The sequence below is a fragment of the Ilyonectria robusta genome, assembly GCF_021365365.1.
Source record: "Ilyonectria robusta strain PMI_751 chromosome Unknown BGZ61scaffold_9, whole genome shotgun sequence".
In the NCBI taxonomy this organism is placed as follows: Eukaryota; Fungi; Ascomycota; class Sordariomycetes; order Hypocreales; family Nectriaceae; genus Ilyonectria; species Ilyonectria robusta.
In genome coordinates this window covers 1,067,952-1,095,787 of record NW_025764443.1, presented here as the reverse complement: position 1 = coordinate 1,095,787, position 27,836 = coordinate 1,067,952, and the positions used below count along the sequence as shown (strand labels likewise).

At 55.4% G+C, this 27,836-nt stretch overlaps 13 protein-coding genes across 13 annotated transcripts; 7 read left to right on the top strand and 6 right to left on the bottom strand.

Annotated features, from left to right (window-relative positions):
- Positions 1-1,291: 1,291 nt before the first annotated feature.
- BGZ61DRAFT_532304 (uncharacterized protein) lies at positions 1,292-1,801 on the top strand (the record flags this gene model as incomplete). Its single annotated transcript, XM_046253845.1, has 2 exons — positions 1,292-1,367; positions 1,422-1,801. 2 exons carry the CDS (start codon positions 1,292-1,294, stop codon positions 1,799-1,801), a joined length of 456 nt encoding a protein of 151 aa, XP_046104875.1.
- A 476-nt stretch (positions 1,802-2,277) lies between these two features.
- BGZ61DRAFT_351750 (putative transthyretin-like protein) lies at positions 2,278-2,688 on the bottom strand (the record flags this gene model as incomplete). Its single annotated transcript, XM_046240358.1, has 1 exon — positions 2,278-2,688. The coding sequence occupies one exon, from the start codon at positions 2,686-2,688 to the stop codon at positions 2,278-2,280; it is 411 nt and encodes a 136-aa protein (XP_046104874.1).
- A 1,259-nt stretch (positions 2,689-3,947) lies between these two features.
- Positions 3,948-5,026, top strand: BGZ61DRAFT_477808 (anion-transporting ATPase-like domain-containing protein; the record flags this gene model as incomplete). Its single annotated transcript, XM_046248945.1, has 2 exons — positions 3,948-4,334; positions 4,391-5,026. The coding sequence occupies 2 exons, from the start codon at positions 3,948-3,950 to the stop codon at positions 5,024-5,026; spliced, it is 1,023 nt and encodes a 340-aa protein (XP_046104873.1).
- Positions 5,027-5,614: 588 nt separating this feature from the next.
- On the bottom strand, positions 5,615-7,697 carry BGZ61DRAFT_532301 (DWNN domain-containing protein; the record flags this gene model as incomplete). The annotated part of the gene is made up of 3 exons (XM_046253844.1): positions 5,615-7,133; positions 7,186-7,474; positions 7,526-7,697. 3 exons carry the CDS (start codon positions 7,695-7,697, stop codon positions 5,615-5,617), a joined length of 1,980 nt encoding a protein of 659 aa, XP_046104872.1.
- Positions 7,698-9,027: 1,330 nt separating this feature from the next.
- On the top strand, positions 9,028-10,516 carry BGZ61DRAFT_351652 (uncharacterized protein; the record flags this gene model as incomplete). The annotated part of the gene is made up of 2 exons (XM_046240350.1): positions 9,028-10,277; positions 10,336-10,516. 2 exons carry the CDS (start codon positions 9,028-9,030, stop codon positions 10,514-10,516), a joined length of 1,431 nt encoding a protein of 476 aa, XP_046104871.1.
- BGZ61DRAFT_577290 (uncharacterized protein) lies at positions 10,502-11,700 on the bottom strand (the record flags this gene model as incomplete). Its single annotated transcript, XM_046256242.1, has 3 exons — positions 10,502-10,923; positions 10,985-11,293; positions 11,356-11,700. 3 exons carry the CDS (start codon positions 11,698-11,700, stop codon positions 10,723-10,725), a joined length of 855 nt encoding a protein of 284 aa, XP_046104870.1. The 3' UTR covers positions 10,502-10,722.
- Positions 11,701-12,812: 1,112 nt separating this feature from the next.
- On the top strand, positions 12,813-14,334 carry BGZ61DRAFT_451424 (yippee zinc-binding/DNA-binding /Mis18, centromere assembly-domain-containing protein). The gene has a single exon (XM_046245830.1). The coding sequence runs from the start codon at positions 13,292-13,294 to the stop codon at positions 14,015-14,017; it is 726 nt and encodes a 241-aa protein (XP_046104869.1). The 5' UTR covers positions 12,813-13,291; the 3' UTR covers positions 14,018-14,334.
- Positions 14,335-15,935: 1,601 nt separating this feature from the next.
- Positions 15,936-18,331, top strand: BGZ61DRAFT_351841 (family 37 glycoside hydrolase; the record flags this gene model as incomplete). Its single annotated transcript, XM_046240369.1, has 4 exons — positions 15,936-16,070; positions 16,126-16,189; positions 16,248-18,117; positions 18,178-18,331. The coding sequence occupies 4 exons, from the start codon at positions 15,936-15,938 to the stop codon at positions 18,329-18,331; spliced, it is 2,223 nt and encodes a 740-aa protein (XP_046104868.1).
- A 74-nt stretch (positions 18,332-18,405) lies between these two features.
- Positions 18,406-18,738, bottom strand: BGZ61DRAFT_532296 (uncharacterized protein; the record flags this gene model as incomplete). The annotated part of the gene is made up of 1 exon (XM_046253843.1): positions 18,406-18,738. One exon carries the CDS (start codon positions 18,736-18,738, stop codon positions 18,406-18,408), a length of 333 nt encoding a protein of 110 aa, XP_046104867.1.
- Positions 18,739-19,923: 1,185 nt separating this feature from the next.
- On the top strand, positions 19,924-20,246 carry BGZ61DRAFT_451419 (uncharacterized protein). Its single transcript, XM_046245829.1, has one exon. It carries the CDS (start codon positions 20,008-20,010, stop codon positions 20,227-20,229), a length of 222 nt encoding a protein of 73 aa, XP_046104866.1. The 5' UTR covers positions 19,924-20,007; the 3' UTR covers positions 20,230-20,246.
- Positions 20,247-21,224: 978 nt separating this feature from the next.
- On the bottom strand, positions 21,225-21,490 carry BGZ61DRAFT_451417 (uncharacterized protein). The gene has a single exon (XM_046245828.1). It carries the CDS (start codon positions 21,483-21,485, stop codon positions 21,288-21,290), a length of 198 nt encoding a protein of 65 aa, XP_046104865.1. The 5' UTR covers positions 21,486-21,490; the 3' UTR covers positions 21,225-21,287.
- A 230-nt stretch (positions 21,491-21,720) lies between these two features.
- BGZ61DRAFT_351223 (isocitrate lyase) lies at positions 21,721-23,631 on the top strand (the record flags this gene model as incomplete). The annotated part of the gene is made up of 5 exons (XM_046240315.1): positions 21,721-21,951; positions 22,013-22,168; positions 22,249-22,591; positions 22,660-23,212; positions 23,274-23,631. The coding sequence occupies 5 exons, from the start codon at positions 21,721-21,723 to the stop codon at positions 23,629-23,631; spliced, it is 1,641 nt and encodes a 546-aa protein (XP_046104864.1).
- An 835-nt stretch (positions 23,632-24,466) lies between these two features.
- BGZ61DRAFT_351945 (kinase-like domain-containing protein) lies at positions 24,467-26,751 on the bottom strand (the record flags this gene model as incomplete). Its single annotated transcript, XM_046240379.1, has 4 exons — positions 24,467-24,732; positions 24,791-25,426; positions 25,480-26,315; positions 26,381-26,751. The coding sequence occupies 4 exons, from the start codon at positions 26,749-26,751 to the stop codon at positions 24,467-24,469; spliced, it is 2,109 nt and encodes a 702-aa protein (XP_046104863.1).
- Positions 26,752-27,836: the final 1,085 nt, after the last annotated feature.

The window sequence follows — 27,836 nt, the reverse complement described above, 5'->3', positions numbered from 1 at the left end:
TCGTTGCCTGTCGCCCGTCGCCCGTCGTTGTCGCTGTCGCTGTTTCGCGCTCGCGCCATCGGCCGCCCAACAGAACGAGTCGCCAAGCGGCTCGCCCAGCTTACGACGCCAGTGAGCTCCATTCAACTCCAATCCTGGGCACAGCGCCGAGCCTCATCAGCCACTCGCCCTCGCTGGGCTGACCCTGGCTGCCGTCCAAACCGTGGAGAGGCAGCATTTCCGAAACTCAACGGGCAAATTCCAATCCGAGCGCTTGGGCGATTACTGCGGTCGTCGGTCGACCCCAGGTCCGTTGGGGCGCTGAAGGACCTAACTTAACTAAGTCTCCAAGTCTCCAAGTCTCCAAGCCCAGGGCGTCATTGCAGGCTTCCCCTGGCTATTTCAAGGTGAGTCTGGATCTTTCTTGTTGCCTCTCGCCTCGGATCGTCCCAGCTTGATGGTGCTGGCGTCGCTAGACTCCACCGCTCGTCATACCCTCCAATACCCTTCCATACCCCCCTGGCTCGTAGTTGGCATTTCGATTTCTCGGGCTGCGGCACAGGGCCACGCAGCCAGAAGCAGGCGTTCCACGTTTGACCTCTTGGCCGCTGTGCCGGATGGCGAGAGCCAAGCCTCGCCCAGTGGCTAATCGCCCTTGGCTCGGCTGCTTTCTCGCCAACCCGCATCGCCCCAAGCCTCTTGGGTTCCGAAGATCCGACCACGATGCCGCATCGGGGTCGCCAGCGCCAGTGCAAGTGCCAATGCAAGTCCCAAGTCCCAAGTCCCAAGTCCCAAGTCCCAAGCGGAGTCAACAAACCCATGCCCTGCTGATCGCATCGCTGCTACCAGAGCCTACCATCATAATAACCCTGGCGTGACCCTTTTGCCCCCCTCGCCCGGACCCTGTTTTGCTACCCATCACTGCTCATTCCCCCCGGAGCATCTTTTAATTTCTGCGAGACGAACAAACCTCCAACCTACCTACCTTGCGCCTCTTTTTTCCCACTGGAAAAAAAAACCAATCCTCCTCTGATCATCAAGTGACTTGATTCCATTTGTTATTCCTCATCATCCCTACCGAACTCTGTTGCAGCCATTGGGGCTTTGCTCTTCGTGACAGAAGCGGCCTCGCGCTTACACCCGCCCACCTCACATGTACTTGCCCCATTCGGCGCGTTGAAAGTGCCCTCGACTCGCTGCCTCCGTCAACCCATCATCTTCTCCTTGATTCATTCTTCTCATCACAAGCAACACAAACCGAGTCACCAACTCAATGACGACCACCTCTAAAACCGTACCTCAGATCAACATCATGTCGCCGAGTCCTACCGTCAAGTCCCGACGACGGGAGCCCCGAGACACGGGCTTCCCTGAACCCTTTAACGACGGTTTGTCAACCTGCCAGGCTCACCATGACGAATCTATTCTAATCTGCTCACCAGTCCGCAACACCACGCTTCCTCATCCTGACGCAGACCTGTCTCCAAACGCCTGCATCAGCCAAGAAGACTTCAGCCCTGAGATGGCGCTCTCACGAAGCCGACGCTCGTTCCTGAAGAAGAAGCGACACACCAGCAAGCATGGCCGAATCTCACCACAGTCCGAAGCCCTCTACAGCGTCCTCTCCCTTGTCAACACCGACGTCACCGATTCAGAAAGCATCAAGCTCGTTAGCCCATCCATGTCAAGTGTGCGGTACTCCAAGGACGGAACTGAGAGCATCGTGTCACAGAGAGACGAAGAAACCCCACCGACCTCGCCCGACGTGCCCTCACATCGTTCCAGGAAGGGGGGACTGCTAAAGAAATGGCGAAAGAACTGAACATTACGGACACCCTGAGTGAGGACACTCAATATTACGACTACACGGCCGAGACGTCACGGCCAACGACCTGAAACGACTGCATCATTAAACGGAATACGGGATTACTTTACCCTCTCTTTTATCCATCTTGGAAAGCGCGGAGTTTATGGCAAGGAAGCAGGGGACTTTTCGTTGGATTTCCCGGGCATTCAAGGGAATAAAAGGTTGGCATCACTGTCCCTCTGGAGGGAACAGAGCTTGGACATGGACATACTGGGACAAGAGGCTAGGTAGTGCCTGTTTAAGACATTCTTTGATGAAATAAATAAACCACCATCATCGCTATCGTATGAAAATCGTCATCTTCCCGATGGTAAATACCATGAGCAGCCATAACTAGGTTTCAACCACTCTGTAACTGAACTCGTTACTCTCCATATGTTCCTTCACAACAGACCGTTTATAACAAGGCCCTTGGCCATCTTGGTAGAAATCTAGCTGCCCCGGTAGGTGGTGTAGCTGTGAGGGCTCAGCAACAAGGGCACATGGTAAGTCTGCCCTTCGTCGACGCGGAAGGTGACGGTGACCTCGGGGAAGAAAGTCTTGTCCTCGCCAAAGTAAGCAGCCGTGTCGAAGCGCAGGGTCCAACGGGAGGCGCCGCTGGCCTCGCCGAGGACGTCCAGGAGGGTGTAGACGGGGACCTCGCCGGCAGAGAGGTCGGAGCTGTAGGGCAGCCAGACGAGGATGCGGCCGTCGTCGTTGGTGACGGACTCGAACGTCTTGGGCTGAGCCGTGGCCGAGACGGCGCCGCCGACCAGGCGCACGCGGACGCCCTTGGCCGGGCGGCCGTTCGTGGTGTCGAGGACGTGACAGGTGATGGGGTCTTTGTCGGAGGAGGCGGCCATGTTGGGCTGGTCGTTTTGGGTTTGAAAGCGGTGCAGGTTTTGGTGTTGTGGTGGGTGTTGGTGGTGGTGGTGCGACGCAGGAGTTGACGTCAAAGGTGGGGGAGGGAGGTTGGATCGCTGGAGCGACGGGCGAGTAGGTTTCGGGAGAGTGTAGTCTGGCTACGGCAGGGGATTGCCAGGGGAGGAGTGCTTAAAAGTAGAGGACAATGGTCAACCGTTTGCTGCGTGTGTTGGCATTTGGTTCATGGAAACGAAAGAGAAGAGAGGAGAAGGGAACGGAGGGCCAACGGAGGCGATGTATACGTAGTTGTAGGGCTGAGGCAGCGAGTGAGCGAGCGTCTTCTCCAAAAGTTGGCAGTTGGCAGCTGGCAGTGAACCCCAGTCCAGTCCTGCTCAGCCCGGCAGAGCAGCCCACTGCAGTTAATAACTTGGGCGCAGTGCAGCGGTGCAGCGGTGCCCAGGTCAGCTCTGCAGTTCAGCTCTGCGGCCCAGCCCAATTCAGCTCCGGCCCATGGTCCTTCGTCAGTCGCCAACGTCACGCCCAGCACGCGTTCCCGTCCTATCGCAGCCGCCCGACGACGCTGGACGCCGCTCGCCGCCTCCGTGGACGGGGCCGGCCTGGCGCCTAGACCCGCTGGCCGGAGGAGGGACAGTCAGTCCCCAAGGACGAGATAGCGGATAGGAGCTGACGGCGTAGGACTAGGCGGGTTCCAGGGGGAAGGTCCTATTGTCGGGGGACCTGCAGGACCTGGACCAACTTATTTTCAGCCGTCGTACAGCATCTCCCCCCCCCCCCCCCCGAACGAGAGCTAAGGTCCCTAAAGTCCTACGCTGAATGGATTTGACAGGTGTGTGATTGCAACTGCGAACTGTGGCGGATGTGTTGTCAATGGCGGGGTGCATGGACAGAAATAACCGGACGGAATACCGGTGACATCATCGAGACATGTGACGTGGTATTTGTGACTGCTCGACCCCTCCAAGTCTCCAACGTACCAACCAGCCAACCCGCTTTTGCCAACTCCACCAAGAACCGCGAGCTTCTAGAACATACTGGGCTAGGTTGAAGACGACAACACCACACAAGCGACATCTCAACCCTGCCCGTTACTAGTCGCCTGCTGCTCGTCGTCCAACTCATTCGACGCCCTCCATCTCCCGTCTCCGCCTTTCCCTTTCCGCTACTCCTCCACCTCCTCCGTCTCCTCCCCGCCGCACTCCTCCCGCCGCACTCCTCCCGCCGCACTCCTCCCGCCATCATGTCCACCGCCGTCATCTCCGCCGACGACGCCCTCGAGCCCTCGCTCCAGTCGCTCCTCGACCAGCGCAGCCTCCGCTGGATCTTCGTCGGCGGCAAGGGCGGCGTCGGCAAGACCACCACCTCGTGCTCCCTCGCCATCCAGCTCGCCCGCGTCCGCCGCTCCGTCCTCCTCATCTCCACCGACCCTGCCCACAACCTCTCCGATGCATTCTCCCAGAAGTTCGGCAAGGAGGCCCGCCTCATCAACGGCTTCGACAACCTCAGCGCCATGGAGATCGACCCCAACGGTAGCATGCAGGACCTCCTGGCTGGCCAGGCCGAGGCGGACGATGTCAATGCTATGGGTGGTGGGCTTGGTGGAATGGTCCAGGACCTCGCCTTTGCGGTTCGTTTTTCCAATGGCTGCCAACCTGACCTGGGTTACTGACTTTTGCGCACCAGATCCCCGGTATTGACGAGGCCATGTCATTCGCCGAAGTCCTCAAGCAGGTCAAGTCCCTCTCCTACGAGACCATCATCTTCGACACCGCCCCCACCGGCCACACCCTCCGCTTCCTCCAGTTCCCCTCGGTCCTCGAAAAGGCCCTCGCCAAGATCACCCAGCTGTCCTCGCAATACGGACCCCTCCTCAACGGCTTCCTCGGTAGCAACGGAGCCCTGCCCAACGGCCAGAACCTCAGCGAGATGACGGAGAAGCTCGAGTCCCTGCGCGAGACCATCGCCGAGGTCAACACACAGTTCCAAGACGCCGACCTCACTACTTTTGTCTGCGTCTGTATCGCCGAGTTCCTCAGTCTCTACGAGACGGAGCGAATGATCCAGGAGCTCGCCGGCTACGGCATCGATACCCACTCCATTGTCGTCAACCAACTCCTCTTCCCCAAGAACGAGAGCAACTGTGAACAGTGTGGCGCTCGCCGCAAGATGCAGCGCAAGTACCTCGACCAATACGAGGAGCTGTACGCCGAGGACTTCAACGTCGTCAAGATGCCCCTGCTGGTCGAGGAGGTCCGTGGCAAGGAGAAGCTCGAGAAGTTTAGCGAGATGCTCGTCACACCCTATGTTCCCCCGGAGTAAATAAGAAATAAAGGCATATCGCGATAAACATGACGACAAGACAACATTTGGGATCACAAGAAGATACAAAATCACCACAAAGGGAGGGAGTCGGCTTGAGGCGTGGAGTTGATTTTGGGGGATTGATCATTTTTACGAGACATTACACATATATACAGTCACATGAGAGCAATACCCAACTTTGTCACATAATCGGTTCTTCATTTGCCTAGTTGTTTGTGTTTTAACTATGCGAGTCGCTCATGCTTCTTCTCGCAGGTATATCCGTCAACCTCGCATTGACGGTATGAACCGTTCAAGCAACCTCTTTGTTCCAGAACCCTAGATAACACAGGAAATCAGAAGGCTAGTTCGCCACCCCTAAAGTTCCCCCAAACGCCTTGTCCACCCTGACGGGCATCATGCAGCAAAAAGAGAAAGAAGAAAGCAACGCCCTCGTGAACCCCGATCCAGAAAGCCAGTCCCCTTGTAGAATGCGTAAAGTCGACGCCATGTGAGCATATCCCGGCCCTGAGAAGTATAGGTCGTGAGAGCAAGTGCAGCACTGTCAAGAAATCAAGTCGTACGCAGCCATAGCCAGCTCTTGGCTCATAGCTCGCGGTAATCGCTAGGTCGTACTCGTCGTTGCTTGTTCTGGTGGCGATGGGGGTTCACAGGCTTGCGGAAGTATGCGTCCTCCTCGTTGGCGTTGCCACCGTGCGTGAAGTTGTCGTTCTGGAAGCCATTCATGCCTGGATTCATACCTCCACCCATACCGCCGCCCATGCCTCCACCCATGCCTCCGTTCATGCCACCGTTCATGCCACCATTCATGCCTCCACCCATACCGCCATTCATGCCTCCATGCATGCCTCCATTCATGCCTCCCATGTTACCATTCATGCCGTTGCCATTCATTCCCATATCCCAGCCGTTCATTCCCCCAAATCCTCCATTCATCCCTGGGAACCCGGGCATGCCCATCATGTTAGGCATACCCATCATCGGCATCCCCATGTTCATGTTTCCCATGTTCATGTTCCCCATGTTGGGCATACCCATCATGTTTGGCATCATGGGCATGCCGTTGAACATCATGTTGTTCATTCCCATGTTCATTCCAGGCATGCCGTTCATCATGTTGGGCATCATGTTCTGTGCCTGTTGATTTTGCATTGCCTTAGGGCCCTTAGGGATTCTCGGGTTATCCAGGATGTCGTCAGCGGGACGCTTCTTGGAGTTTGCCTCATCTGGCTTAACACCACTTGCTTGTTTTTCAAGTGCGTCCTGGGCGGCAATGAGACTCTTGGGGCCTGTGGGTGGGGACTTCACCGCCGCAGCTTGCGAGACTGGCGATTTGCTGCTATCTTTCTTTGGGGAATCCGGCTTCTCTGCCGCGTCTCCTTCAGCCTTGTCATCAGACTTGGCTTCAGAGGCTTCGATTAGCGTCTCCTCTGGCTTCTCCTCACTCTTCCCTTCTCCCGAGGCCTTCGGTGATGTTGGTGGAGGAGTCTTTGTGGCTTCTTTCTCCTTTAGGTACTCCTGAATCTTCTTTGACGTCTCCTCATCCGACTGCAGGTCATCGATCAGCACGCCTTCCGTCTGGCACGCAGGGCAGATGAAGTCGCTTTCGATGAGAGCATTGGTGATGCAATCATTACAAAAGGTCTTCTGGCAGCACGGGGTCTTCATTGGTTCTATGAACATCTTCTTGTCAATTGAGCACACGAAGCCCCGCTCCTGAATCTCCTTGTCCTCAGCCAAGGGTGCCTTGGCCGTGGACGAAGTCTTGGTCTTGGCTTGGAACTGTTCCCAAGACGCCTTATCCGGTTCGGCGATGACGAAGTCTCCTTCAGCGTTAACCATAATGCCAGAAGGGCGCTTTGACTCATCTCCCTCAGTCTGAGCCAGAACAACGGACTTGTCGACCTTCTGTAGGAATGAGCGAGGGATACCGGTAGTACGCTTGACACGGGGTCGGTTGTCGAACTCGGGGTCGTCATTAGTGGGACACAACTGGATCCAGTGCCCTTTGTTGCCACATCGATAGCAAATGTAGCCATTTGGCGGGTCGTGGTCGGGCACATTCGCCGGCCGCTTGGAACCAGGTTTGAACACTGGCGTTTGACTGGGACAATGTTAGTATTTACTTTTAAACCTGTCTTGGGGGTTCAACTCACTGTGACATCTCCTCTTGCTGAGCGGACCACTGCTCGGTCTGTGCTGCAAACATGGCAGCCATCTTCTCCTCCTCAGTCATGGCGTTGTTCATTTGGTTGATCGCATTAGAACTGGGCTTTGATGAAGACGCTTTCGCCGCTTGTTCTTTACGGCCAGCATTTTTAGCCGTCACGGGCATCTTTCCAGTGACATAACGAGCAGCGCGACCAGCACCGGACTTGAGGGCTGGTTGGCGCCGAGCAATTACTGTTGTCGATCTGGGAATGATGGTTGTGTCATCGTCATATTCTAAGGAAGGGTTAGTGTTTACTTGGTTCATTGACTGGCGATGTATCTTACCTTCACTGTTATCATCGGTGTAAATGAAGAGGTCGAAGTCGGTGCCATCACCCAATCCACTTTTGGTGATAATTTCCCGCTTGAGCTCAAACACGGAGATACCTGTGCCATCGAATTCAACACGGGTAGGCTCCCTCTGAGACTTGAACTTGAAGAAGACTGAAGAAGTCATTGTGATCGAAATGTGCTAACTGCTTCCTACGGGATACGAGGACAGCACAACAAGCGGCAGCAGGAGGATGCCGAGGATCAGAATACCGAGAGTCGCGATGATGATATTGGTGTCGCAGCGACTCGTCCGCACAAAGCACTAAGTGAGTAATGATTGTTTGTTTTGTGTTTGTAAATGAGGGGACTGTGTTTGTTTCGTTTCTTTCTTGCACTTGCGTGCCTCTCAACTCTCAAGATGAATGGAAATAATCAATTCTGATTGTACTTGGAGGGAACAATAGCGGCAATAGGGTCAATGGGCGCAACGAATAAGGAGTACAGTTGGCCAAAGCCGGAAGGAAAAACAACCCTGAAGCTCCACCTCACTTCCCAGTCACCACGACTTGACAACCACTGTACCCGCGAAATTTAGAGTTAGCCAGTCCTAGCAACCACACCCTTTCGAGAGCAGGCTAGCGACGCGCGCAAGACTTGAAGCTTGCAAGCAACGGGGGAGAAATGGTCGGATCGCCGTGACGTCGATGAGTCGAGGAAATCGCTCGCGATCGGGAGAGCGGGGAAATCGGATAGCACGTTGCGACGGTGTGGCCAAGGGCAGGCGCGTTGTTTACAAGCAGAAGCAGAGGACACACGGGCGTTTGATGGCGTTGTTGGGCGGGCGATGGCGAAGAGCAGCGACAATGTATGGGGAAGGATAGAGATGGAGAGAGGAAGAACCTGCAAGGGGCAGAAAAGCGTCTCTGGCGCAGTTACTAATCAACGGGGGGTGCCTGCGCCATGGGAGCCTCCGAAGCGGAGAAGGCGAGGCCGGAGATGTGATTAAGTATTTTTCCGCAGGCGATTATGACTCGATGCCTTAGGCACCAGCCATGTGAGACATGAGACATGTGACATGTGACCAAGCTGAGGTACCCACCCCAAATCACGGCACCGAGCTTGCAGGATGAGGGGCACCTCTCCAAACGAACGCTTGCTGACTTCCCTGACTAATCATCACGCGGGTTTGCTTCATTGGTTGCCGTCAATAGCCGGCCGCCTCGCAACTAGCTCGTTGCGCTGTTGTTTCACTGATTGTACGAAGTACACTTGCCCCGCCATAAGGTGAGTCCGGAGCTGCGTTGCCTCACTCGCCCGCCCGATAGAGCAAGTCGCACGTAATGCCCCGCACCTTCTTCCTGCAACGGGCAGCTGTTTGTTGTCCTCGTACAAACAATTTGCTTCTCAGAAGACCTTTTATATCCCCGAGCGTCGCCCGTGTACGAAGCCAACCGCATCCCACTCCCTCTCGGTCATACCTCACAGACTCCATTCGTTCCCACCAGGCAAAAAAGATGGCTCCCCAGCTCGACGGCTTCTTCAAGCAGGTCGACAGCTCTGCTGATGACTTCATCGAGCGTCTGCGAAAGGCCGTTGCCATTCCCTCCATCTCTGCCGAAGATGCCCGCCGCCCAGATGTCGTCCGCATGGGAGAGTTCCTTGCCGATGAGCTGAAGAGCCTTGGTGCCTCCGTCGAGCTTCGACCATTGGGCAAGCAGCCCGGCAAGGAGCACCTGGACCTCCCCCCCGTTGTGCTCGCACGATACGGCAGCGACAAGAGCAAGCGAACCATCTTGGTCTATGGCCACTACGATGTCCAGCCTGCTGAGAAGAGTGACGGCTGGGCTACCGACCCCTTTGACCTCACTGTCGACGAGAAGGGCCGTATGTTTGGTCGTGGATCCACCGATGATAAGGGCCCTGTCCTGGGCTGGCTCAATGCCATCGAGGCCCACCAGAAGGCGGGTGTTGACTTCCCTGTCAACCTGCTGATGTGCTTCGAGGGTATGGAAGAGTACGGCTCTGAGGGTCTCGATGACCTCATCAAGGAGGAGGCTAAGAAGTACTTCGCCGATGCCGAGGCCGTCTGCATTTCAGACAACTACTGGCTGGGCACCGAGAAGCCTTGCCTGACCTACGGTCTGCGTGGGTGCAACTATTACTCAGTGGAGGTCTCCGGCCCTGGTGCCGACCTGCACAGTGGAGTCTTTGGCGGCACCGCCCAAGAGCCCATGACTGACCTCGTCAGAGTTCTGGGGTCTTTGGTTGATACTGACGGCAAGATCCAGATCCCCGGGATCATGGAGCAGGTTGCCCCTGTTACTGCCGACGAGGAGGGTCTTTATGACGGCATTTCCTTCACCATGGAGACTTTGCACGAGTCGCTGGGTAGCACGACGACCATCTTCGAGGACAAGAAGTCAACTCTGATGGGCCGATGGCGATACCCGTCTCTGTCCCTCCACGGCATCGAGGGTGCTTTCTCCGCCCCTGGGGCCAAGACTGTTATCCCTGCCAAGGTCATTGGAAAGTTCTCTATCCGAACTGTTCCTGACATGGACATTGACACCACCAACGCTTGCGTTTACAAGTTTGTCGAGGAGCAGTTTGCCAAGTTGAAGAGCAAGAACACCATGAAGGTGTACGCTCAGCACACCGGAAAGTGGTGGGTAGCCTCGCCTAAGCACTGGAACTTCAGCGCCGCGGCTAGGGCTGTTGAGCGCGTGTGGGGCGTCGAGCCCGACTTCACTCGTGAGGGTGGAAGGTAAGCTAGCCAAGACTGCGATGAACTCTGTGGGTACCTATGCTAACCGCTATGCCAGTATCCCCGTCACTCTGACCTTTGAGGAGGCCACTGGCAAGAACGTCCTATTGCTACCCATGGGTAGCTCCACAGACGGGGCACACTCCATTAACGAGAAGTTGGACAAGCGCAACTACATTGAGGGTATCAAGTTGCTAGGAGCGTACCTCCACTATGTTGCGGAGGAGCCCCAGACCTAATCAAGTCTGAAAGGATAGCCAGGTTGTACGATACAAATGAATAAATACCTACCTCGGCTTCTTGACATGAACTTATCTCTGCCTCCATATTTTGGGAACATCCTCCAATATGTTCGAACAGGAATTGTTTAAATTAGAAATTGCTATCGAATACGTCGGATGAGGAGCCACAAATAATGCGCTATTGTTATTGGTATCCAGACAGACTATAGATCACCCCCAGCAGACAATGCATCCCGGCCAGAAGAAAATCCGCTACGGTATCTCCATACAAGGTAAAGCATCCATCCAAAAAATGGTCCCATAGTGCCGTGGCTCATTGGACGCCAGGAGGCGTTGGGGCGGACAAGATGCCTTGGCTTTGGCATCCATTTGGGTGACATGTGCCTATGAGCGAGGTAGAAGATCTGTAGATTCCACACTTATTAGAAATTCTACTCCAGAAGAAAACGGCCGAAGATGTCTTACAGTCTCTGACACGTCTAACAAAGGTCCCACGACAAAAAATATCATGATGACACTGCTGAAAGGCACCTCTACGCTCTTGTGCGCGTTCCAGATGGACATACAGGAAGTCTCGGGACCATAGGTGTATCCAAGGCCCTGATCAATAACACGCATGGTGACTCTAGATATGACGTATAAAATACCATTCGTATAAAGTTGCGTGGAGAGAAAGCTGAGACCGGATTTCCAGCTGTGCGGCAGCTGCGTCTCAATACGAGCACCCGAGATCATCATGCTTCCTACAGCCCCACAGGGTTCAATATCTTTCCGCTATCATACGTCAGCAAGGCGTGTTCATCGTGGCTAGTGTCAAGTGTAATAGATGGACGTACGTTCTGCCTGAGAGGCTCAAGGGCGCCAATGGCTGAAAAAGCCAAAATGGTATGGATGGCCCCTTTGATTGGGGTTACACTGACTCCTGGGATGAATAAATACTCTGCAATAGCTCCTAAAGACACCATGAGGCACCCGGTAGCAGCAAAATGGCAGATGTGCCATGCTTTTGAGCGAATACGAGGGCCAGTGTACACGAGGTAGAGGGTGTAAGCTGCCAGGGGAATCAGGAGCTTTTGAAAGTTGGCTTCATTCCATCCAACCGCTGCGACAAGTGCATGATAGACGACGGCTGCCGCAGCGGAAATGACCCAGTAAGAGAGGTGGTACTTTACGGACAGCATTGCTTCCTAGGTACTTTTATGGCGAATTTGTGCTGTGATGGCGAAGGCAAAGTGAGAGAAACCAGTCAGAGAGATCGGGTGAATGAGAAAAATTAGGTCGGGAAAGGATAGAGGACATCGGTCACAAACCTTGATTGATTACCTCGCGTATTGAATAAGCAGGACACGATATACCTTCAACCCACAGGCCTTTGAGGCCACGAAACCTAGTACTCCTGCCTGGTAGGTACATTACTAAGGTACTAACTGGGAAGCCATTGCCTGCCTAAGTTTGTCCCTTTCAGAATGATGAAATTTCTGCTGCAGCTCTTTCTGTCTTCTTAAAATGGGAGGAAAGTTCCTGAAAGCTGCATTGCAGCAGCGGAGAAAATGCGTCGACGCTCAATCACTAACTACCAGTCATAGAAAGACGTCTTGCGGTTGGGTAAGCACCTACAGTAGGCACCCCCAGACAATCTCAGTGGTTTTCCTGGTCGAGGAATATAAAAAGCCGGCCTTTCGACGAAAGACAGCAGGCGATAGGGTCCAACCCCATACATTTTCAATAACTTCGTCCACTTGACAAGAAGGTTTGCCAAAAGCAGACAACAGACCAGGGTCCGTCTCCACCCAGACAACATCACTGGCTTTGCCTGCTGGAAGAATATAAATGAGCCGGGCCTCTGACGGCACATGATAGATGACGGATTCACCCTGGACAATCTCGGTACCTTTGTGTGGTCAAGGAACATAGGTGAGCCGGCTTGCCTATGACAGAAGAAAGAGACAAGCCCCGGAAGATCTCAATGGCTTCGTCTGTTGAAGGGCTATTGGCGTCGACCTGCCGACCAAGACTCAAACACGACTTAGACTGGCCAAGCTCTGCCTGAGCGACTGCGCGTTACCACCCACTTACTACCGAATTTTGCGATATACACCGTAGTTCAACATGCGACACTTGGCCAAACAGTGCTCGCCAGGAAACCTAAGGGTTGGGTATACAGAAGTTGACGGTATGCTAGGCCATGATTCGCAGACTCTCTCCACCAGGTTCAGGGTCCTAAAAATCAAGTACAAGCACATAACAACAGTTCTCGTTCCAATTTCCTAGGAATAAAAGTAATAGATAAACTCGCTAAGGAACCTTGAAGGCCCCCCCAATGGTGACATGTACTTGACGGTCCCTGTAACCCCGCCACCAACCAAAGTGCCGACCCTGGTCTCCTTGGCTCCACCCTTTACCCCTCCACCGCCCCTTATCGATTACACAGGAAGTCCGGTGATCGCTGCCCGGCTGTGCCGTGGACGTGACCAAGTGACCGATGCCTTAGCTATCATCCGGAAGAAGACGGAGCCTCTCCCAGGCCGGCTCTCACGGAGAGGATTTCTTACTCTTTGTTATTTGTGAATCGTGGCACTGTGGTCTTGCTCTGTCGCGCTCCGGCCCGCCTCGAACTCTGCGAATATTTGAGAACCGTGCGTCACCGTCGCTGTCATCGTCACACGTTATCGGCCTCCGGTGATCCACTCACGAAACAGAACAAACGACAACCCCCATAAGTCGCAAACGAGAACCCGGGGCACACAAAGACATTCGATAGCAACCGCCAACATGGTTCGCGAGAGTGGCATCTCGGCTACCAAGCCCGTCTTTCCCACCTACCTGCTACCGAGTTTCAAGCTCCCCTTCTCCCGTCGCCACTCAGCCTCGTCCTCGTCCTCGTCCTCGGCCGACTCGCCCGCGTCATCCGCGGTGACCACTCCAGCGAGCTCACCTCCCAATAATACTCCGTTGACGAAGCGCGCGGCCAGCACTCGGCTGTCCAGCACCGCCCCCAATACCTTGCGCTGTTCAACATGCTCGGCCGACCTCGCCTTGGCGTCACAGATCATCTCCAAGGGCTTCACCGGGCGCTACGGTCGGGCTTTTCTAGTTGCGCCACCACCGCCCCCAGCCCCGCAGACGCTGGTGAACATACGCGTTGGTAGGAGCGAGAACCGCCAGCTCGTAACAGGGTGGCACGTCGTGGCCGACATCACATGCGGGTCATGCACGACCAAGTTGGGGTGGAAGTATGTGGACGCCAAGGAACAAGGGCAGAAGTACAAGGTGGGCAAGTTCATCTTGGAGACAGAGAGGGTGGTGACTCACCGAAGCTGGGAGGACGTTCCGATGGGCGAGGGAGAGACTGTCGTCCCAGACAAGCAGGACGACGGGGATATTCATTTCGACTCCGAGGATGACGACGAGTGTGAGGATGTGTTTGCTGGCACTTGGGATCCTGAGGTTGTTGGAAGAAGGAGGAGTGCCATGGTTTCACGCAGGAGCCAGTCCTAGGACTGGGCATCTACATAGCATGGGTGTTGCTGGTCCATCACCTGTCTTCGGCATTTGAAGAGCCAGGGCAACAACGGGATATGGGCGTGGAACCTCAGGACATGCACTGGATTTGGCGCCAAGGATTAATACTGGGAACCGTTGATTTGGACTTGATTTGGGCTGCATTTGGACTGCACAAATACCCTGATAGGAGGCATACGATACACGACGGGCCTGAATTTCTAACGCGACTCATTTGCGCCATGACAGACTGGCGAGACTTTGATTATTGTTACTATACCCTAGGCATGAATATAATGATGTCACATTTATCACCATGTTTGATCGTATCAACCCATATCCCGGGATATGGTGGAGTTGAGCCGGAGTTAAGGAGAAGCGGTAAATGGTCTTGGGATTGATGTCGCCTGCGTTGCGGAGTATCCTATTCTGGCATTCCTCGATGCGAGTCTCCAAAGTCATATCCTTTGGTTCCGATACGCTGGGTTCACCGCGGTGAAGGTAGAATGAGTTGTCCTTGAAAACCTGAGCATAGTGACACAAATGAACTTCGATGTGGAGAGTGATGGCGAGAGGCACAGTCTCCCACCAGCGGCGTCGAGGTCTCGTGCACCAAGACATGGTTTGACAAAGGGCCAAGCACCAGCTGAGCGTGACAATTTTCCCCTGCCTGTCAAAGAGTACATGTGCTCGGACGTCGATCTTGAAATCGTGTTTGGTGGTCTGACCATGCACAGCATCCTTGCTGGGTTTCTGGCCTACTGGAGGTCTCTATTTATACACATCTCGGTGGGAGGCATCGGACGAGGGGTCCTGGGATCTCAGCATGTGCGACATGCACCAGCTCAGGGGGATTCGGTTCCTTAGGACGGCCGAGAATGATGTTGGAGATGGCTGCGAGCTGCAGCAAGCAGGCACCGGAAATCGTGGTTCCCAAGCGTCGAATGATGAATCGGGCAAATATCCCAGCCCGTTGGCTCCAGGGTTCAGATTTGCTGGGGGAGGGTGTGGTTGGGAGTAGCTGGGCGCGGGATGCCATGGTGGGGTTGGAGTGGGAGGTGCAGCACGTTCTCCAGCAGGTGGCCGCCCAGAACGACGAGCAGTCACAGCGGACGGCGATCCCCTAGTGGCCGAGACCCTCTAACCAACAGGGCCTTTAGTGGGGGTAATGCCCTCCCCACGGCAGAGAGAGTGGGAGGGTGGAGCCGAGCTGCAGAGTGATATCGTCACACCAACTCGCTCCTGCACTCTGCACTGCGCGGTAGGCTACTAGGGGAGGGGAGCATCTGCATTTGGGAAGGAGGGGAACGAAACGCCGACCAGACAAACAACCACCACCATTACTACCACCATTACACCACCACCACCAACTCCGCCAAACTGCAATTTTTTCCATCCTCGCAGCAAACATCCCGGCTTCACCGAACCGTGCCATTCAACCACAATTGGCCGGCCTACCCCCCACGTCGTCGCCCTGACTGACCGCTCACCGCGCTGTCTGGGAAGCTCGGTCAGCCTGGAACCAGGTCTCCATTCCAGCCGTCCAAGCTCTCTCCGCCTCTTCCCACTTCCCACCTTACTCCTCCCTCTCCTCCCTGCTCCCACCCGTCATTACCCATCACCCCTTGCACCTCCTGCAGACCTTGTTTTGCTTTTTGATCCTCGTGACCATATCCTTTTTGCGTCTTGACCGGCTGGTGCCCTTTGCGTCGTACAGGCAGCATTCGAGCATACCAGAACGTGGCTATAATACGAGAGAGTGGCAACAAAGCTCACTCCCTTGCTCCCTCGCTTCCTCGCACCTACCTATCTGTTCTCTTTACAGTTTCGCCATTCTACTTCGTTCCCCCCTCGCCTATCTACTGGAAAGTCTCCTGCAAAGTCTCCTGCAAGTCCCCTGCAAGCCACCATCGTCATGACCACCCCGTCTGGCCACCGCTCTCGCGGTTCTGGTTCCGAGGATCAAGGCGTCTACGATGATGCCAAGACATACTACTCCGAAGAACGCCACAACCGTAATGTTGGCCCTCGTACGAGAACATACTCTCAGGTGAGTGGAGCTGGGATCTACCCGTATCTAACGAAGTCTGACACAATCGCAATAGAATAGCTTAATGAAGCAGTTTGAACGAATCGGACTACGAGAACCGTTTCGAAGAGGAAGTCATGGTAGGGACCCCAATCAGAAACTCACACTTCATACCGTTGCTAACAGATTCAATTCCAGATGAAAACACCCAACAGAGCCGCCGGTTCCTTATCCAGGTAGAGCCAACCCTGGAGAGTCTCCAAGCCCAAGAGGATACCGACGGAAACATGCAAATCACGATCGAGGACAATGGACCCAAAGTCATATCGCTGCGTACAGCTGCTTCGGAAGGCTACAACCGCTTTGATGTTCGCGGCACATACATGTTGTCGAACCTCCTCCAGGAGTTGACTCTTGCCAAGGAATACGGACGAAAGCAGATTGTTCTGGACGAGGGTCGACTCAACGAGAATCCCGTTGACCGACTGTCTCGTCTTATCAAAGACCACTTCTGGGATGGCTTGACAAGACGCATTGATGCCTCCAGCATTGACGTAGCGGCCCGTGACCCCAAGGATTGGACGGATGACCCACGCCCGAGAATCTACGTGCCCGTCGGAGCCCCCCACCAGTACGAATTCTACAAGAAGGTGGCCGAGGACAGACCTGAGATGCGTCTGGATGTTCAGTTATTGCCTGAGAAGATCACTCCCGAGCTTGTCCGGGACATGAACGAGAAGCCCGGTCTTTTGGCCGTCGAGGTGGAAGAATATGATGACCCCAAGAGCAGCACTGGCAAGTCTCTGAAGGGCTTACCGTTTGTCGTCCCGGGCGGTCGATTCAACGAGCTTTACGGGTGGGACAGCTACATGGAGTCACTTGGACTCCTCGTCAACGATCGCGTCGACTTGGCCAAGTCCATGGTACTCAACTTTTGCTTCTGCATCCAACACTACGGCAAGATCCTCAATGCCACCCGCTCGTACTACCTGTGTCGGTCACAGCCGCCCTTCCTTACTGACATGGCCCTGCGGGTGTACGAAAAAATCAAGCACGAGCCAGATGCGAAGGAGTTCCTGCGACGAGCCATCCTCGCCGCCATCAAGGAGTACCACAGCGTTTGGACCTCGGAGCCTCGGTTGGACCCCGTCACAGGATTGTCGAGGTATCGCCCGGAAGGACTCGGAGTCCCCCCCGAGACTGAGGCCAGTCACTTTGTGCACATCCTCCAGCCTTACTGCGATAAACACAACATGACATTCAAGGAGTTCGTGCGAGCCTACAACTACCGTGAGGTGGATGAGCCGGAACTTGACGATTACTTTATGCATGACCGAGCGGTACGAGAGTCAGGCCACGACACATCGTATAGACTTGAGGGTATCTGTGCCAGCCTGGCCACCATTGACCTCAACTCGCTGCTCTTCAAATACGAGACTGATATCGCGCGAACAATCCGGAATGTGTTCAACGACAAGCTCATCATCCCCGAGGAGTTCTGTGCGGGAACGCCCTACAAGCCTGGAGAGGTACTGGCGTCGGCTGCCTGGGATCGTCGTGCCAAGCGACGTAAGCTTACCATGGACAAGTTGATGTGGAACGAGGAGGAGGGTATGTTCTTTGACTACAACACGGCGACGCAGAAGCGCTGCACATACGAGTCGTGCACCACGTTCTGGGCGCTTTGGGCTGGAATTGCGACGCCCAAGCAGGCAGCCGACATGGTTCGAAAGGGACTTCCAAAGTTTGAAGCGTACGGCGGTCTCTTGTCTGGCACGAAGGAGTCACGAGGCGAGATTGGACTCGAGCGTCCCAACCGACAGTGGGATTTCCCCTACGGCTGGGCGCCACAGCAGATTCTGGCGTGGACTGGCCTGCTGCGATACAGCTTCACGGATGAAGCAGAGCGACTGGCTTACAAGTGGTTGTTTATGATGTCCAAGGCATTTGTGGACTTCAACGGCGTCGTGGTGGAAAAGTACGACGTGACTCGACCCGTCGACCCGCACCGGGTGGATGCCGAGTACGGTAACCAGGGCCTCGACTTTAAGGGCGTTGCCAAAGAAGGGTATGTTGTGATCTCATGTTGCCCAGAGTTTGCCGAGGCAGACAGCTAACATCATGATAGATTCGGCTGGGTCAATGCCAGCTACGTGTATGGCCTGCAGATCGTCAACGCGCACATGCGGCGTGCGCTGGGGACGCTGACCCCGTACCCAACGTTTATCAAGGCGATTGAGCAGAACAACGAGAAGGCGTTGGCAGGGTTGATGGGTCCGTAAGGGTGCTCTCGAGAGATAGGCCGGCGCGGATGGATGGATAATGGAGACAGGGACGTGCGAGCATGTGAGGACGTCTAGGGGATGGTCGTGGGGTAACAACGGTTCATGACATGTTCTGGTTGAGATTGGGTGTGCAAGAGGATGTCATGGTTTGGGCGCTTGGTAGTAGTGACAACGAGGATGACAATGTGCGTGGAAACAGAAGGTGACCCGGGCTTGGTTACTGGATGAGGAGAGATGGAGGAGGGAGGTTTCTCAGGGGATCGGATAAATGGTTTCGACTTGGAAGAGGGCGCAAGTAGCACGGCACGGAATCGGGGACTTGCGGTGGGGCTCGAGATGCCGGGATGCAAGAGTGGCAATGCCGATATGACAACGGCATCTGGGCTGCATGAGCCGAGGGCCATGGCGGTGGATACTTGATGGTTGGCCTACTTACGAATGAGGGACGGCGGAGGTATGTAGAAGGCCTGGTAACGAATGTAGAGTCATGAACTTGCGCGCGCGTATGGATTATCAACAGCACATGCGATGCCATGTATGGCTGGTGTAGTGAAGCCTGCGTTGTTGCATGTGACGTCTGTGGATAGATGCATGTGGGATGCGTATAGTACTGAAGATTGTGAGATGACGATAGGAAACAAGCTCGGGAATTGGCCGAGCCAGAAGAAGCAATCGGGAACCTAGCGAGCTGAAACGGCGCGTGAGACGAAGAATAACAAAAGCAACAGCACAAGCAAGACAAAGGGACAGCATTGGGATTTTCGGCATGGGCGTGGGGCTGGCCGAGGTAAGTTTCAACAAGGCGTTATGACTGAAGATGTAAACGTCACGTTCATGGCCAGGTGGATTACATCCACGAATACAGATAAACATGAGACCTTGGACTATCCTACGGCCCAAAACAGGATTGTATTGTACGAGCATTGTGCTGTGTGTCTAAGTACGGAGTGCGTGTACACGTATGATGGCAAGGGTAGGTAGCTATCAGGGAGATTCTCTACGGAGTACAGCGCAGGGGAAGCAAATGCATGTGGGCTGGCTGCGGCGGTCTAGGCGACGGGACTGGGGCTCGGAGGATGACATGCTAGATTCGGCGGTGGCGAAGGCTCATGCTCGGAGGACCGAACCAAGAAATAAAGAAAGAAACAAGGCGAGAGAGTAACATGATCTGAAAATGAAAGGTCAGATCTGGGTGTAGATTTGGTCGCTTTGGTGCGGGTTCACATGCCAACGACCTCCGCTGCCCCGGACAGGGCGGCACTCGGGCAAGTTCCGCGTCCCGGGGGCGGGTACGGGGCATGATGGGGAATGGCGTTTTTGGAGGCACGGAGGTAGGCCGAGACTCTGATATTGCGGCGGTGCGCAGAGAAAGTGCGGTAAGAATAGAACATGGTTGAGATTTGGGGCGATGGGAGAAGTGGGAGATGGGAGATGGGAGATGGGAGAGAGAGGAGGACGAGCAAACGGATTACAGATGTAATGGCTCATGCTAGACGACGTCAAAGGCGTAGACGTTAATTTTAGGGACGCAAGAAAAGGTAGTTGTTAAATCAGACACGGTGAAGAAACGAGGTGAGCCAGGTGAATAAGTTCGGGAATCCGCCGCATCAAGCATCATGCAGGGATGGACCTCACAGGTTGTCTAGATGCAGTAGATGCAGTAGATAGATAGCATGTACATGAGTAAGATTTTGGGGAGCATCGGTTGGCGTCTTGTTCCCCAACTTGGGACACTCTGCCGCGAGTGCAGTGTCCCTCTGACTCCGACTCGGGGTTCTGAATCCCACTTTTTCGACCCTTCTCCGGAGTCGTTTCGGAGATGCGGGGAGAAAGGGGAGGAAGGGGAGGGAGAACTGAGCCGCATGTTTGAGGCTGCCGAGTCGCTGAGCCTGTGATGTTCGTCCCAAGTTCGGCACCTCGGCCAATGGCGGTAAAAGCTGGGGCTGGCTCTAAGTACTTGGAGCGGCGGGTCCCCTTTGAGCCGAAAGAGGAACCCGGCGACGTCATGTGTCATCGGTCCTGGATATTGATTTTGGCCCCGCGGAGGAACTTCAATTTTGAGTAATGAGGAGTAGCTGAGGAGAGGGATTCAATTCAATGGCCATGCTGCTTCAGGTGCGGTGGTATGGAAAATCAGATGCTCGCGTGCGAATGCCCTCGGTCATTGCGCGGCGGTGCTCTGTACAACATGGAACTCTCCACCTGACCTGCTGGCCAAGCATTGCCCATCGCGATCACAATGCGGCAGCTGATTCGACGCTGGACATGCATTTCCGGGCTTTGGGATACAATCATGTACCGTACGTACTCCGTACAGCCGCTGGAGTTGCAGATGCCAGGGCAAACGCCGCTCGGCGAGTGTCCGGAGGTACGTACTCCCGCAGACGGGCTTGCGACGCGACGGACCATGGCCGGGCCAGGACACGCACGGCTTGTGACTTAGTTGACTGACGTCCATGTTCTGTCTGGGATTGGATCTGTGGGAATCTGGGCTACTTCCGAGGTGAAGCTAAAGCGGTACCTTGCACCCAGAAAATGGGCCAGCAGGGGCGGTTTCACTTTGCACTTGGTATTGCTGCTCGGGGTGATTCCGAACGGGGGGATCTGAAGTAGCTGAGGTGACGGGCCTGCGGTATATGTCTTTGTACTGGGCTTCATTCAGGTGAAGAGGATGAATTGCTTTATTCTAGAAAAGTAAAACCCATAAAATAAAATAGACAATTGGCCACAAGCAGAACGAGCAGCTCGAGTCCCATCTCCAAGATCCGTCTGCCTCCCTCATTCTCCACCTCCACAGCCGCGGCCGGTGCGGGTGGCGGTGCGGGCGGACGCCCTCGTGCGCGGCGGGTCCGGCTCCCGCAAAAAAGTTCAACCAAGTCATGGGGGGCGACCACTTCGCTGCGACTCGCCGCTAGCTCTTCTTTTTCGGTTCCGGGACTAAAGGAGTCAGAAGTCAGAAGAGAAGCGACGCCCGGTGGCATTGGCGTCTCTTCATTGGGGAGCCGCGGCGCCCTGGTCCCCTCGGTGCGGAGGGATGGATGGAGCCTGCGAGCTTGCCCACAGGGCTTCCTTTTTTGGTGGGTGGATGGATGGATGGAAGTTGGCATTCCCGGTCTGGCTTGTACTTATTATCAGCCTCTCCCACCTCCATTCCCGAGTTTGATATTTTGAGATTCATCTTTCTATTCAAGCCATTCATCTTGCTCATTCTGCTCTCACTCCTCTCACTTCTCTTACTGCGATACTCTCCAGTCTGACACGCGAAAGCTTCACTTACACGCGAGCACACTCTTCCCTCCTCTTCCCTCCTCTCTCTTCCCTCCTCTCTCTTCCCTCCTCTCTCTCCTCTCCTCTCCCCCAAAATCAAAACACAAACCTCGCCCACCATGGCCGCAAGCAACATGGTGAACCCCTCGGTCAACCCCGACGTCGAGGACGAGCTCTTCCAGAAGGAGGTCGCCCAGGTCAAGGCCTGGTGGAGCGACTCCCGCTGGCGACACACCAAGCGGCCCTTCACGGCCGAGCAGATCGTCTCCAAGCGCGGATACCTGCCCGTCAACTACCCCAGCAACGCCCAGGCCAAGAAGCTGTGGAACATTCTCGAGAACCGCTTCGAGGTGAGCTTTCCCGGGAACGGAAAATGAGTTGGGATGAGAGAGGTTGCTAACGGCGTGACAGACTCGCGATGCTAGCTACACATACGGCTGCTTAGAACCCACCATGGTCACCCAAATGGCCAAGTACCTCGATACCGTCTACGTCTCTGGCTGGCAATCATCATCGACCGCCTCGGCATCAGATGAGCCCGGTCCTGATCTGGCTGATTACCCCTACGTGAGTCCCCAGTGTCATAACCACCATCATGACGAATTTCAAAAACAAGTCCACAACTAACACCAACTCCTCTCATCCAGACCACCGTCCCCAACAAGGTCGGCCACCTCTTCATGGCCCAGCTCTTCCACGACCGCAAGCAGCGCCAGGAGCGCCTCAGCGTGCCCAAGGCCCAGCGCGCCGGCCTCGCCAACGTCGACTACCTGCGGCCCATTGTCGCCGACGCCGACACCGGCCACGGCGGCCTCACCGCCGTCATGAAGCTCACCAAGCTCTTCGTCGAGAAGGGCGCCGCCGGTATTCACATTGAGGACCAGGCCCCCGGTACCAAGAAGTGCGGCCACATGGCCGGCAAGGTGCTCGTCCCCATCAGCGAGCACATCAACCGCCTGGTTGCCATCCGCGCCCAGGCTGATATCATGGGTATGTTTTTTTCTTATAAACATTTCAATTTCTCACTGGAACGAATCATCCAAGACTAACAAACCCAGGCTCCGATCTCCTCGCCATCGCTCGTACCGACGCCGAAGCCGCCACCCTCATCACCACCACCATCGACCCCCGCGACCACGCCTTCATCATCGGCAGCACCAACGCTTCCCTCCAGCCCCTCAACGACCTCATGATCGCCGCCGAGCGCGAGGGCAAGGTCGGCGCCGAGCTGCAGCGCATCGAGGACGAGTGGCTCGTCGCCGCCAGCCTGAAGCGCTACGACGAGGCCGTCGCTGCCGCCATCGACGCCGGCTCCTACTCCAACAAGGACGGCCTCAAGGCCGAGTACAAGGCTGCCGCCAAGGGCCTCAGCAACAACGAGGCCCGCGCGCTCTCCCGCAAGCTGCTCGGCAAGGACATCTTCTTCGACTGGGACGCGCCGCGGACTCGCGAGGGCTACTTCCGCCTCAAGGGCGGCTGTGACTGCGCCGTCAACCGCGCCATTGCCTATGCGCCGTACGCCGATGCCATCTGGATGGAGAGCAAGCTGCCCGACTACGCGCAGGCCCAGGAGTTTGCCGACGGAGTCCACGCCGTGTGGCCCGAGAAGAAGTGAGTCGACAACCTCCCCCTTGCCCCTATTGATACACACACTAACATCCACCTCCTCCAGGCTCGCCTACAACCTCTCGCCCTCGTTCAACTGGAAGACGGCCATGCCCCGCGACGAGCAGGAGACGTACATCCGCCGCCTGGCCAAGCTCGGCTACTGCTGGCAGTTCATCACGCTGGCCGGCCTGCACACAACGGCGCTCATCAGCGACCAGTTCGCCCGCGCCTACAGCACCATCGGCATGCGCGCGTACGGCGAGCTCGTCCAGGAGCCCGAGATGGAGGAGAAGGTCGACGTCGTCAAGCACCAGAAGTGGAGCGGCGCCACCTACGTCGACGAGCTGCAGAAGATGGTCACCGGCGGCATCAGCTCCACGGCCGCCATGGGCGCGGGCGTCACCGAGGACCAGTTCCACTAGACGAAGCATCGCCGAGTTGAGGTTGTCGGTGTAGAAGTATCAAAAAAGTGAACGGCCTTTTTTGTTTTTAAACGGAGGCGCGCATAATGTGCTTTACGCAGCCATTTTCTGTTTTGGACATGCAGCATCATACCGGGCATGGAGTCTCTGGTTTCTCTTTCATCTGTCACATCACGTCGTCATGTCTCATATACTTGAACGGCGGCAATACATCTGCCTTGATCAGTAGAAGAATTTAAACTTGCATCATTTAAACAAAACTTTGATATCAAGTCAAAAGTGCTGAAGCATCATCTCATAACTCTGCTAGCAAAGCCGCAGCCGCTGTTCAAACTAAAACCAGACCCAAGACGTCTATGTAATGCCATGTCCTACTCCCCGAAACGGAAAATCTGTGGTATCTCTTCATGTCAAGATGCTTATCAGGCAGCCCCAAACTAAAAGCCGCACCAAGACGCTCGTCCCTGCATTACCACGGCATACTGAGAGCTAGGGTCGGGACATTGCTCTGCATTCGATACTTCCAAAACGCCCTCCATTTGCGGATCCGACTCCATCCCAAGACCCGCCTTATCTGTCTGTCCGTCCGCCCGGGAGGCGGATTTCGGTCCATTGGCCTAATACCATAGGAAGCCCCCTTCGCTCCACCCCTGAAAACGGCCAATGGGTCCAGTTTTCTTCACCGGCTACGCTGCTCGGTATGGGCCTTGCATTTCGGAGGTTGCCCGGCGGCAGAGGGCACAGGAATGCGCACGCGGTGGGAAACACAGGCGCGGGTGTTGAGTGTGTGCGATAATTGTGCAAAGATTGTGTGCCAGTGACCCCAGTCATTCTTTTAGTCCGCCTCGGCCAGCTGCATGATCAGCTTGGCAGCCATGTCCAAGAACGGGAACGGGCTGGTCACATCCTTCTCCTCAAGCAGCCGTCCCTGCGCATTCTCGTACCCTGAGCACTTAAAGTCGACCAAGTAGACACCGTGCTCCATCTCATAGATCTGGATGTCCAAATGCAAGGCGGCAAACGGCCGTTTAGCGTCGTCCTGCAGAGTATGATATCCGTCGACTGCGCCTTCTGGTAGGTTCCCTGACTTCTTCTTGAGTGCTACAGTGGTTGTCAGCATATCTGTGGCAGAGCTACATACGAAAACGCCAATACGTACTTGCAGTGTCCCAACGAACATTGATGTGCCATGGGTCAGCAGGCAGCTTGTATCGCCTCATGGGATCAATGGCGCGACTGATGCCTGAGTCTTCCTCATAGGAATCGAAATCGGAGTCCATTGCCCTCGCAATACGCTCCTCTTCGTTTTTCGCCTCGTAATCCTCGTCAGGGATGTAGGTGGCGCCCAGCTTGTTCAGCGCCTTGTGAATACACAACAGCGCCTCCCAGGGAGAATTTCGCGATCGAATGCCAAACTGCCATCGCACTGGCTTGTTCTTCTTGGGAGGGTGGATGGGAGTCATGCCTTGGGGGCGCTTATTGGCTTCGTCCAGGCGGAGCTGACTTCTCGAGTGCGGCTTCAGACGGCGCGCGGTTTCCTCCTTCTCGGCATCGGTTCGGTCCATGGAAGGCTCGTCGTTAACAAACACCTTCGGTGGCGAGTTCTTGAAGTTGCCGGCTTTTTCCCTCTCGATGTAGTCTTTGTGGTAGGCCGGTAAACTCGAAGGCAAGATACCAACCTTGCTAACATATGGCCGAGGAGAACCCGCCATGGGCGAAATCCCTGAGCGAGCCGACGACATGCTCAGCATTGGACTTGAGCCCTCTGGCTCTGCTAGCAGTGCGTCAGGATTTTCTAGCCAGGGTCAAAACGCTACGTCCAGCTTTGGCTGGCGGAAGTTGACTTACGGTTAACTTGCATCATCTTATTCTCTCTCACAATCATGTAGGCATCCTTGATGGCTGACGGCTCGGTTGCCTGCAGCGCCTCTTCGACATCAGTCTTGCCGTATCCCATGGTTTTACTAATCTTCTCGGTAACTTCATTGTGCAACCTCTCCTGGACCTTCTCGGGGGCGTTGGGGGCAATATCGCTCTTCTGAATGGCCTTGTTGGGGTCAACACCGGTGTTGTAGAACTCCTCGACGGGGGGCTGTAAGTAGGCCGGCAGTTCAGTCATGAACCAGGGATCTTGTCGGATGTCATCGATACTGGCTCGCTGCACGGGGTTGACGACGAGCATTTTCTTGATTAGGGTAGCGGCACCGACGGGCATCCACTGGGGGATGCTGTAGGTACCCTTCGCTATCTTGGCGAACAGGCTGGGGATGTGCTCGTCGTCGAAGGGAAGTCGTCCGACGAGGAGAACGTAGAGGATAACACCACAACTCCAGACATCGACTTCGGGACCTGCGTATAGCTTTCCGCCGATGACTTCGGGAGCGGCATAGTTGGGGCTTCCGCAACTGGTCTTGAGGAAATTACCATCCGTCATGATATTACTGAGACCAAAATCGGCAATCTTGACATTGAGGTTCTCGTCGAGGAGCAGGTTCTCCGGCTTGAGGTCGCGATGGACAATCTTATGACGATGGCAGTACTCGACAGCGCACAGCATCTGCTGGAAGAAGCGGCGAGCCTCGGGCTCTTTCATGCGACCGTGCTGGACAATGTAGTCGAAGAGTTCTCCGCCGGCATACTCCAGGACCATGATGATCTCGTTGGGGGTTTTGATAACGGTGAAGCTAGGAAATGGAGGTTAGCGCTGGGTATTCACAGGGATTGCATCTCTGTCCAAGAGAGAACGTACAGCTTGATGATGTGAGGATGGCGCAGGAGCTGCAGGTATTCAATCTCGCGCTCGACGCGACCGGCCATGTCGCGGCTAATGAGCTTCTTCCGGGCGATGATCTTGAGGGCGACCTGCTGGCCGGTGCCATTGTGGATGGCGAGCTTGACCTTGCCGAAGGAGCCCTCGCCGAGGGTGCGGAGGACCTTGTAGGCGCCGATGCGCTGTTCCGTCTTGATCCTCTCCTTGAGGGGCGGCGGCTGGGGACCGCGAGCATCGTCGGGACGGCCATGTTGTTGTTGTGGGGGTTGGGGCGGCTGCTGGGGTCGGCGGATGTGGGACGAGGAGAGGGACATGGTGAGGTCCTCGTCCTCGAAGCCTCGGGGCACCATGATGGCGGAGATGTGCGGAGGGTGAGCGGGAGAGGGAGAGATGGAGGGAGTGGTGAGAACCGGGGCCTCGGCCAGGGAACGATAAGTGTCGGCGACGATGACGGCAACGGCGAGTCGGCGAGGAGGAGGGGTGAGGGTTTGGTTGAAGCGGCTGGTTGGTGGAGACGGACGAGAGAATGCGGAGGCGGAGGCGGGAGGAGGAGGAGAGTGGTAGATAACTTGGGTGAGGCGGGAGGAAAATGGGGGAAAAGAGAAAAGAGATGGAATCAGACGAGACGATCGGCGGTGGACAAACGTGTCAGTGGGTGTGTCTTGTCGAACAACTATCGACTCTCTCTACTTCGTTACGTCTGTAACTTACCTTGTTATTAGGCCTGCCGCTGCATCTGCATCTGTCAGTCACCCACTGTCGATTCTGGAGGGGACGCCCGCATGACGACCAAGGTGGGTTGGGTTGGGTTCTTCCGGTGGAGGGGTCGCCCGCTAGGACTCGAGGCCTACAGCCTACAGCCTACAGGTACAGCGCCATGCCTAAACAAGCGCCACTAATGGTTGGCCCCAACTAACCAATGTCTGGGCGGAATATTTCTTATTGCACAGTACGTGGCCCTCGTTGGGAGAGACATTCAGAACGCCTCCCAGTGCACGCAGCGTATCACATTCATCAGACAATGGCCCTCGTCTGCATGTCAGAATCTCGTTTCTTTTTCCATTTGAAACAATGAGGCGGCGCAGCTCTTTTGTTGGGCCGTCTGTCGCCTGGCAAATCAGCCGTCGTCGGCCCATTCGCGACATGCACTTCTGGCCTCATTCATTTCTAGCTTGGGACTCGGGCGTCGACCATCTGTTTGCAGCGCCTCATTCAACAGCCGACACCCTTGGCTCAACAACAACGCCCGAGCGATTCCCTCCCGCAAAGCTGCCAATATATCGCCAACGTATCGAGCTCTCGTTTGCTTTCAAGTTGCCACAATGGTCATGGTTATCCTCGGACACAAAAACATGCCATCGACCTCTGACTCGAGGCTATCAACGCCAGCGACGGTGAGGTCTGAGACACTGCTAAATATGTAGTAGATTTTTCT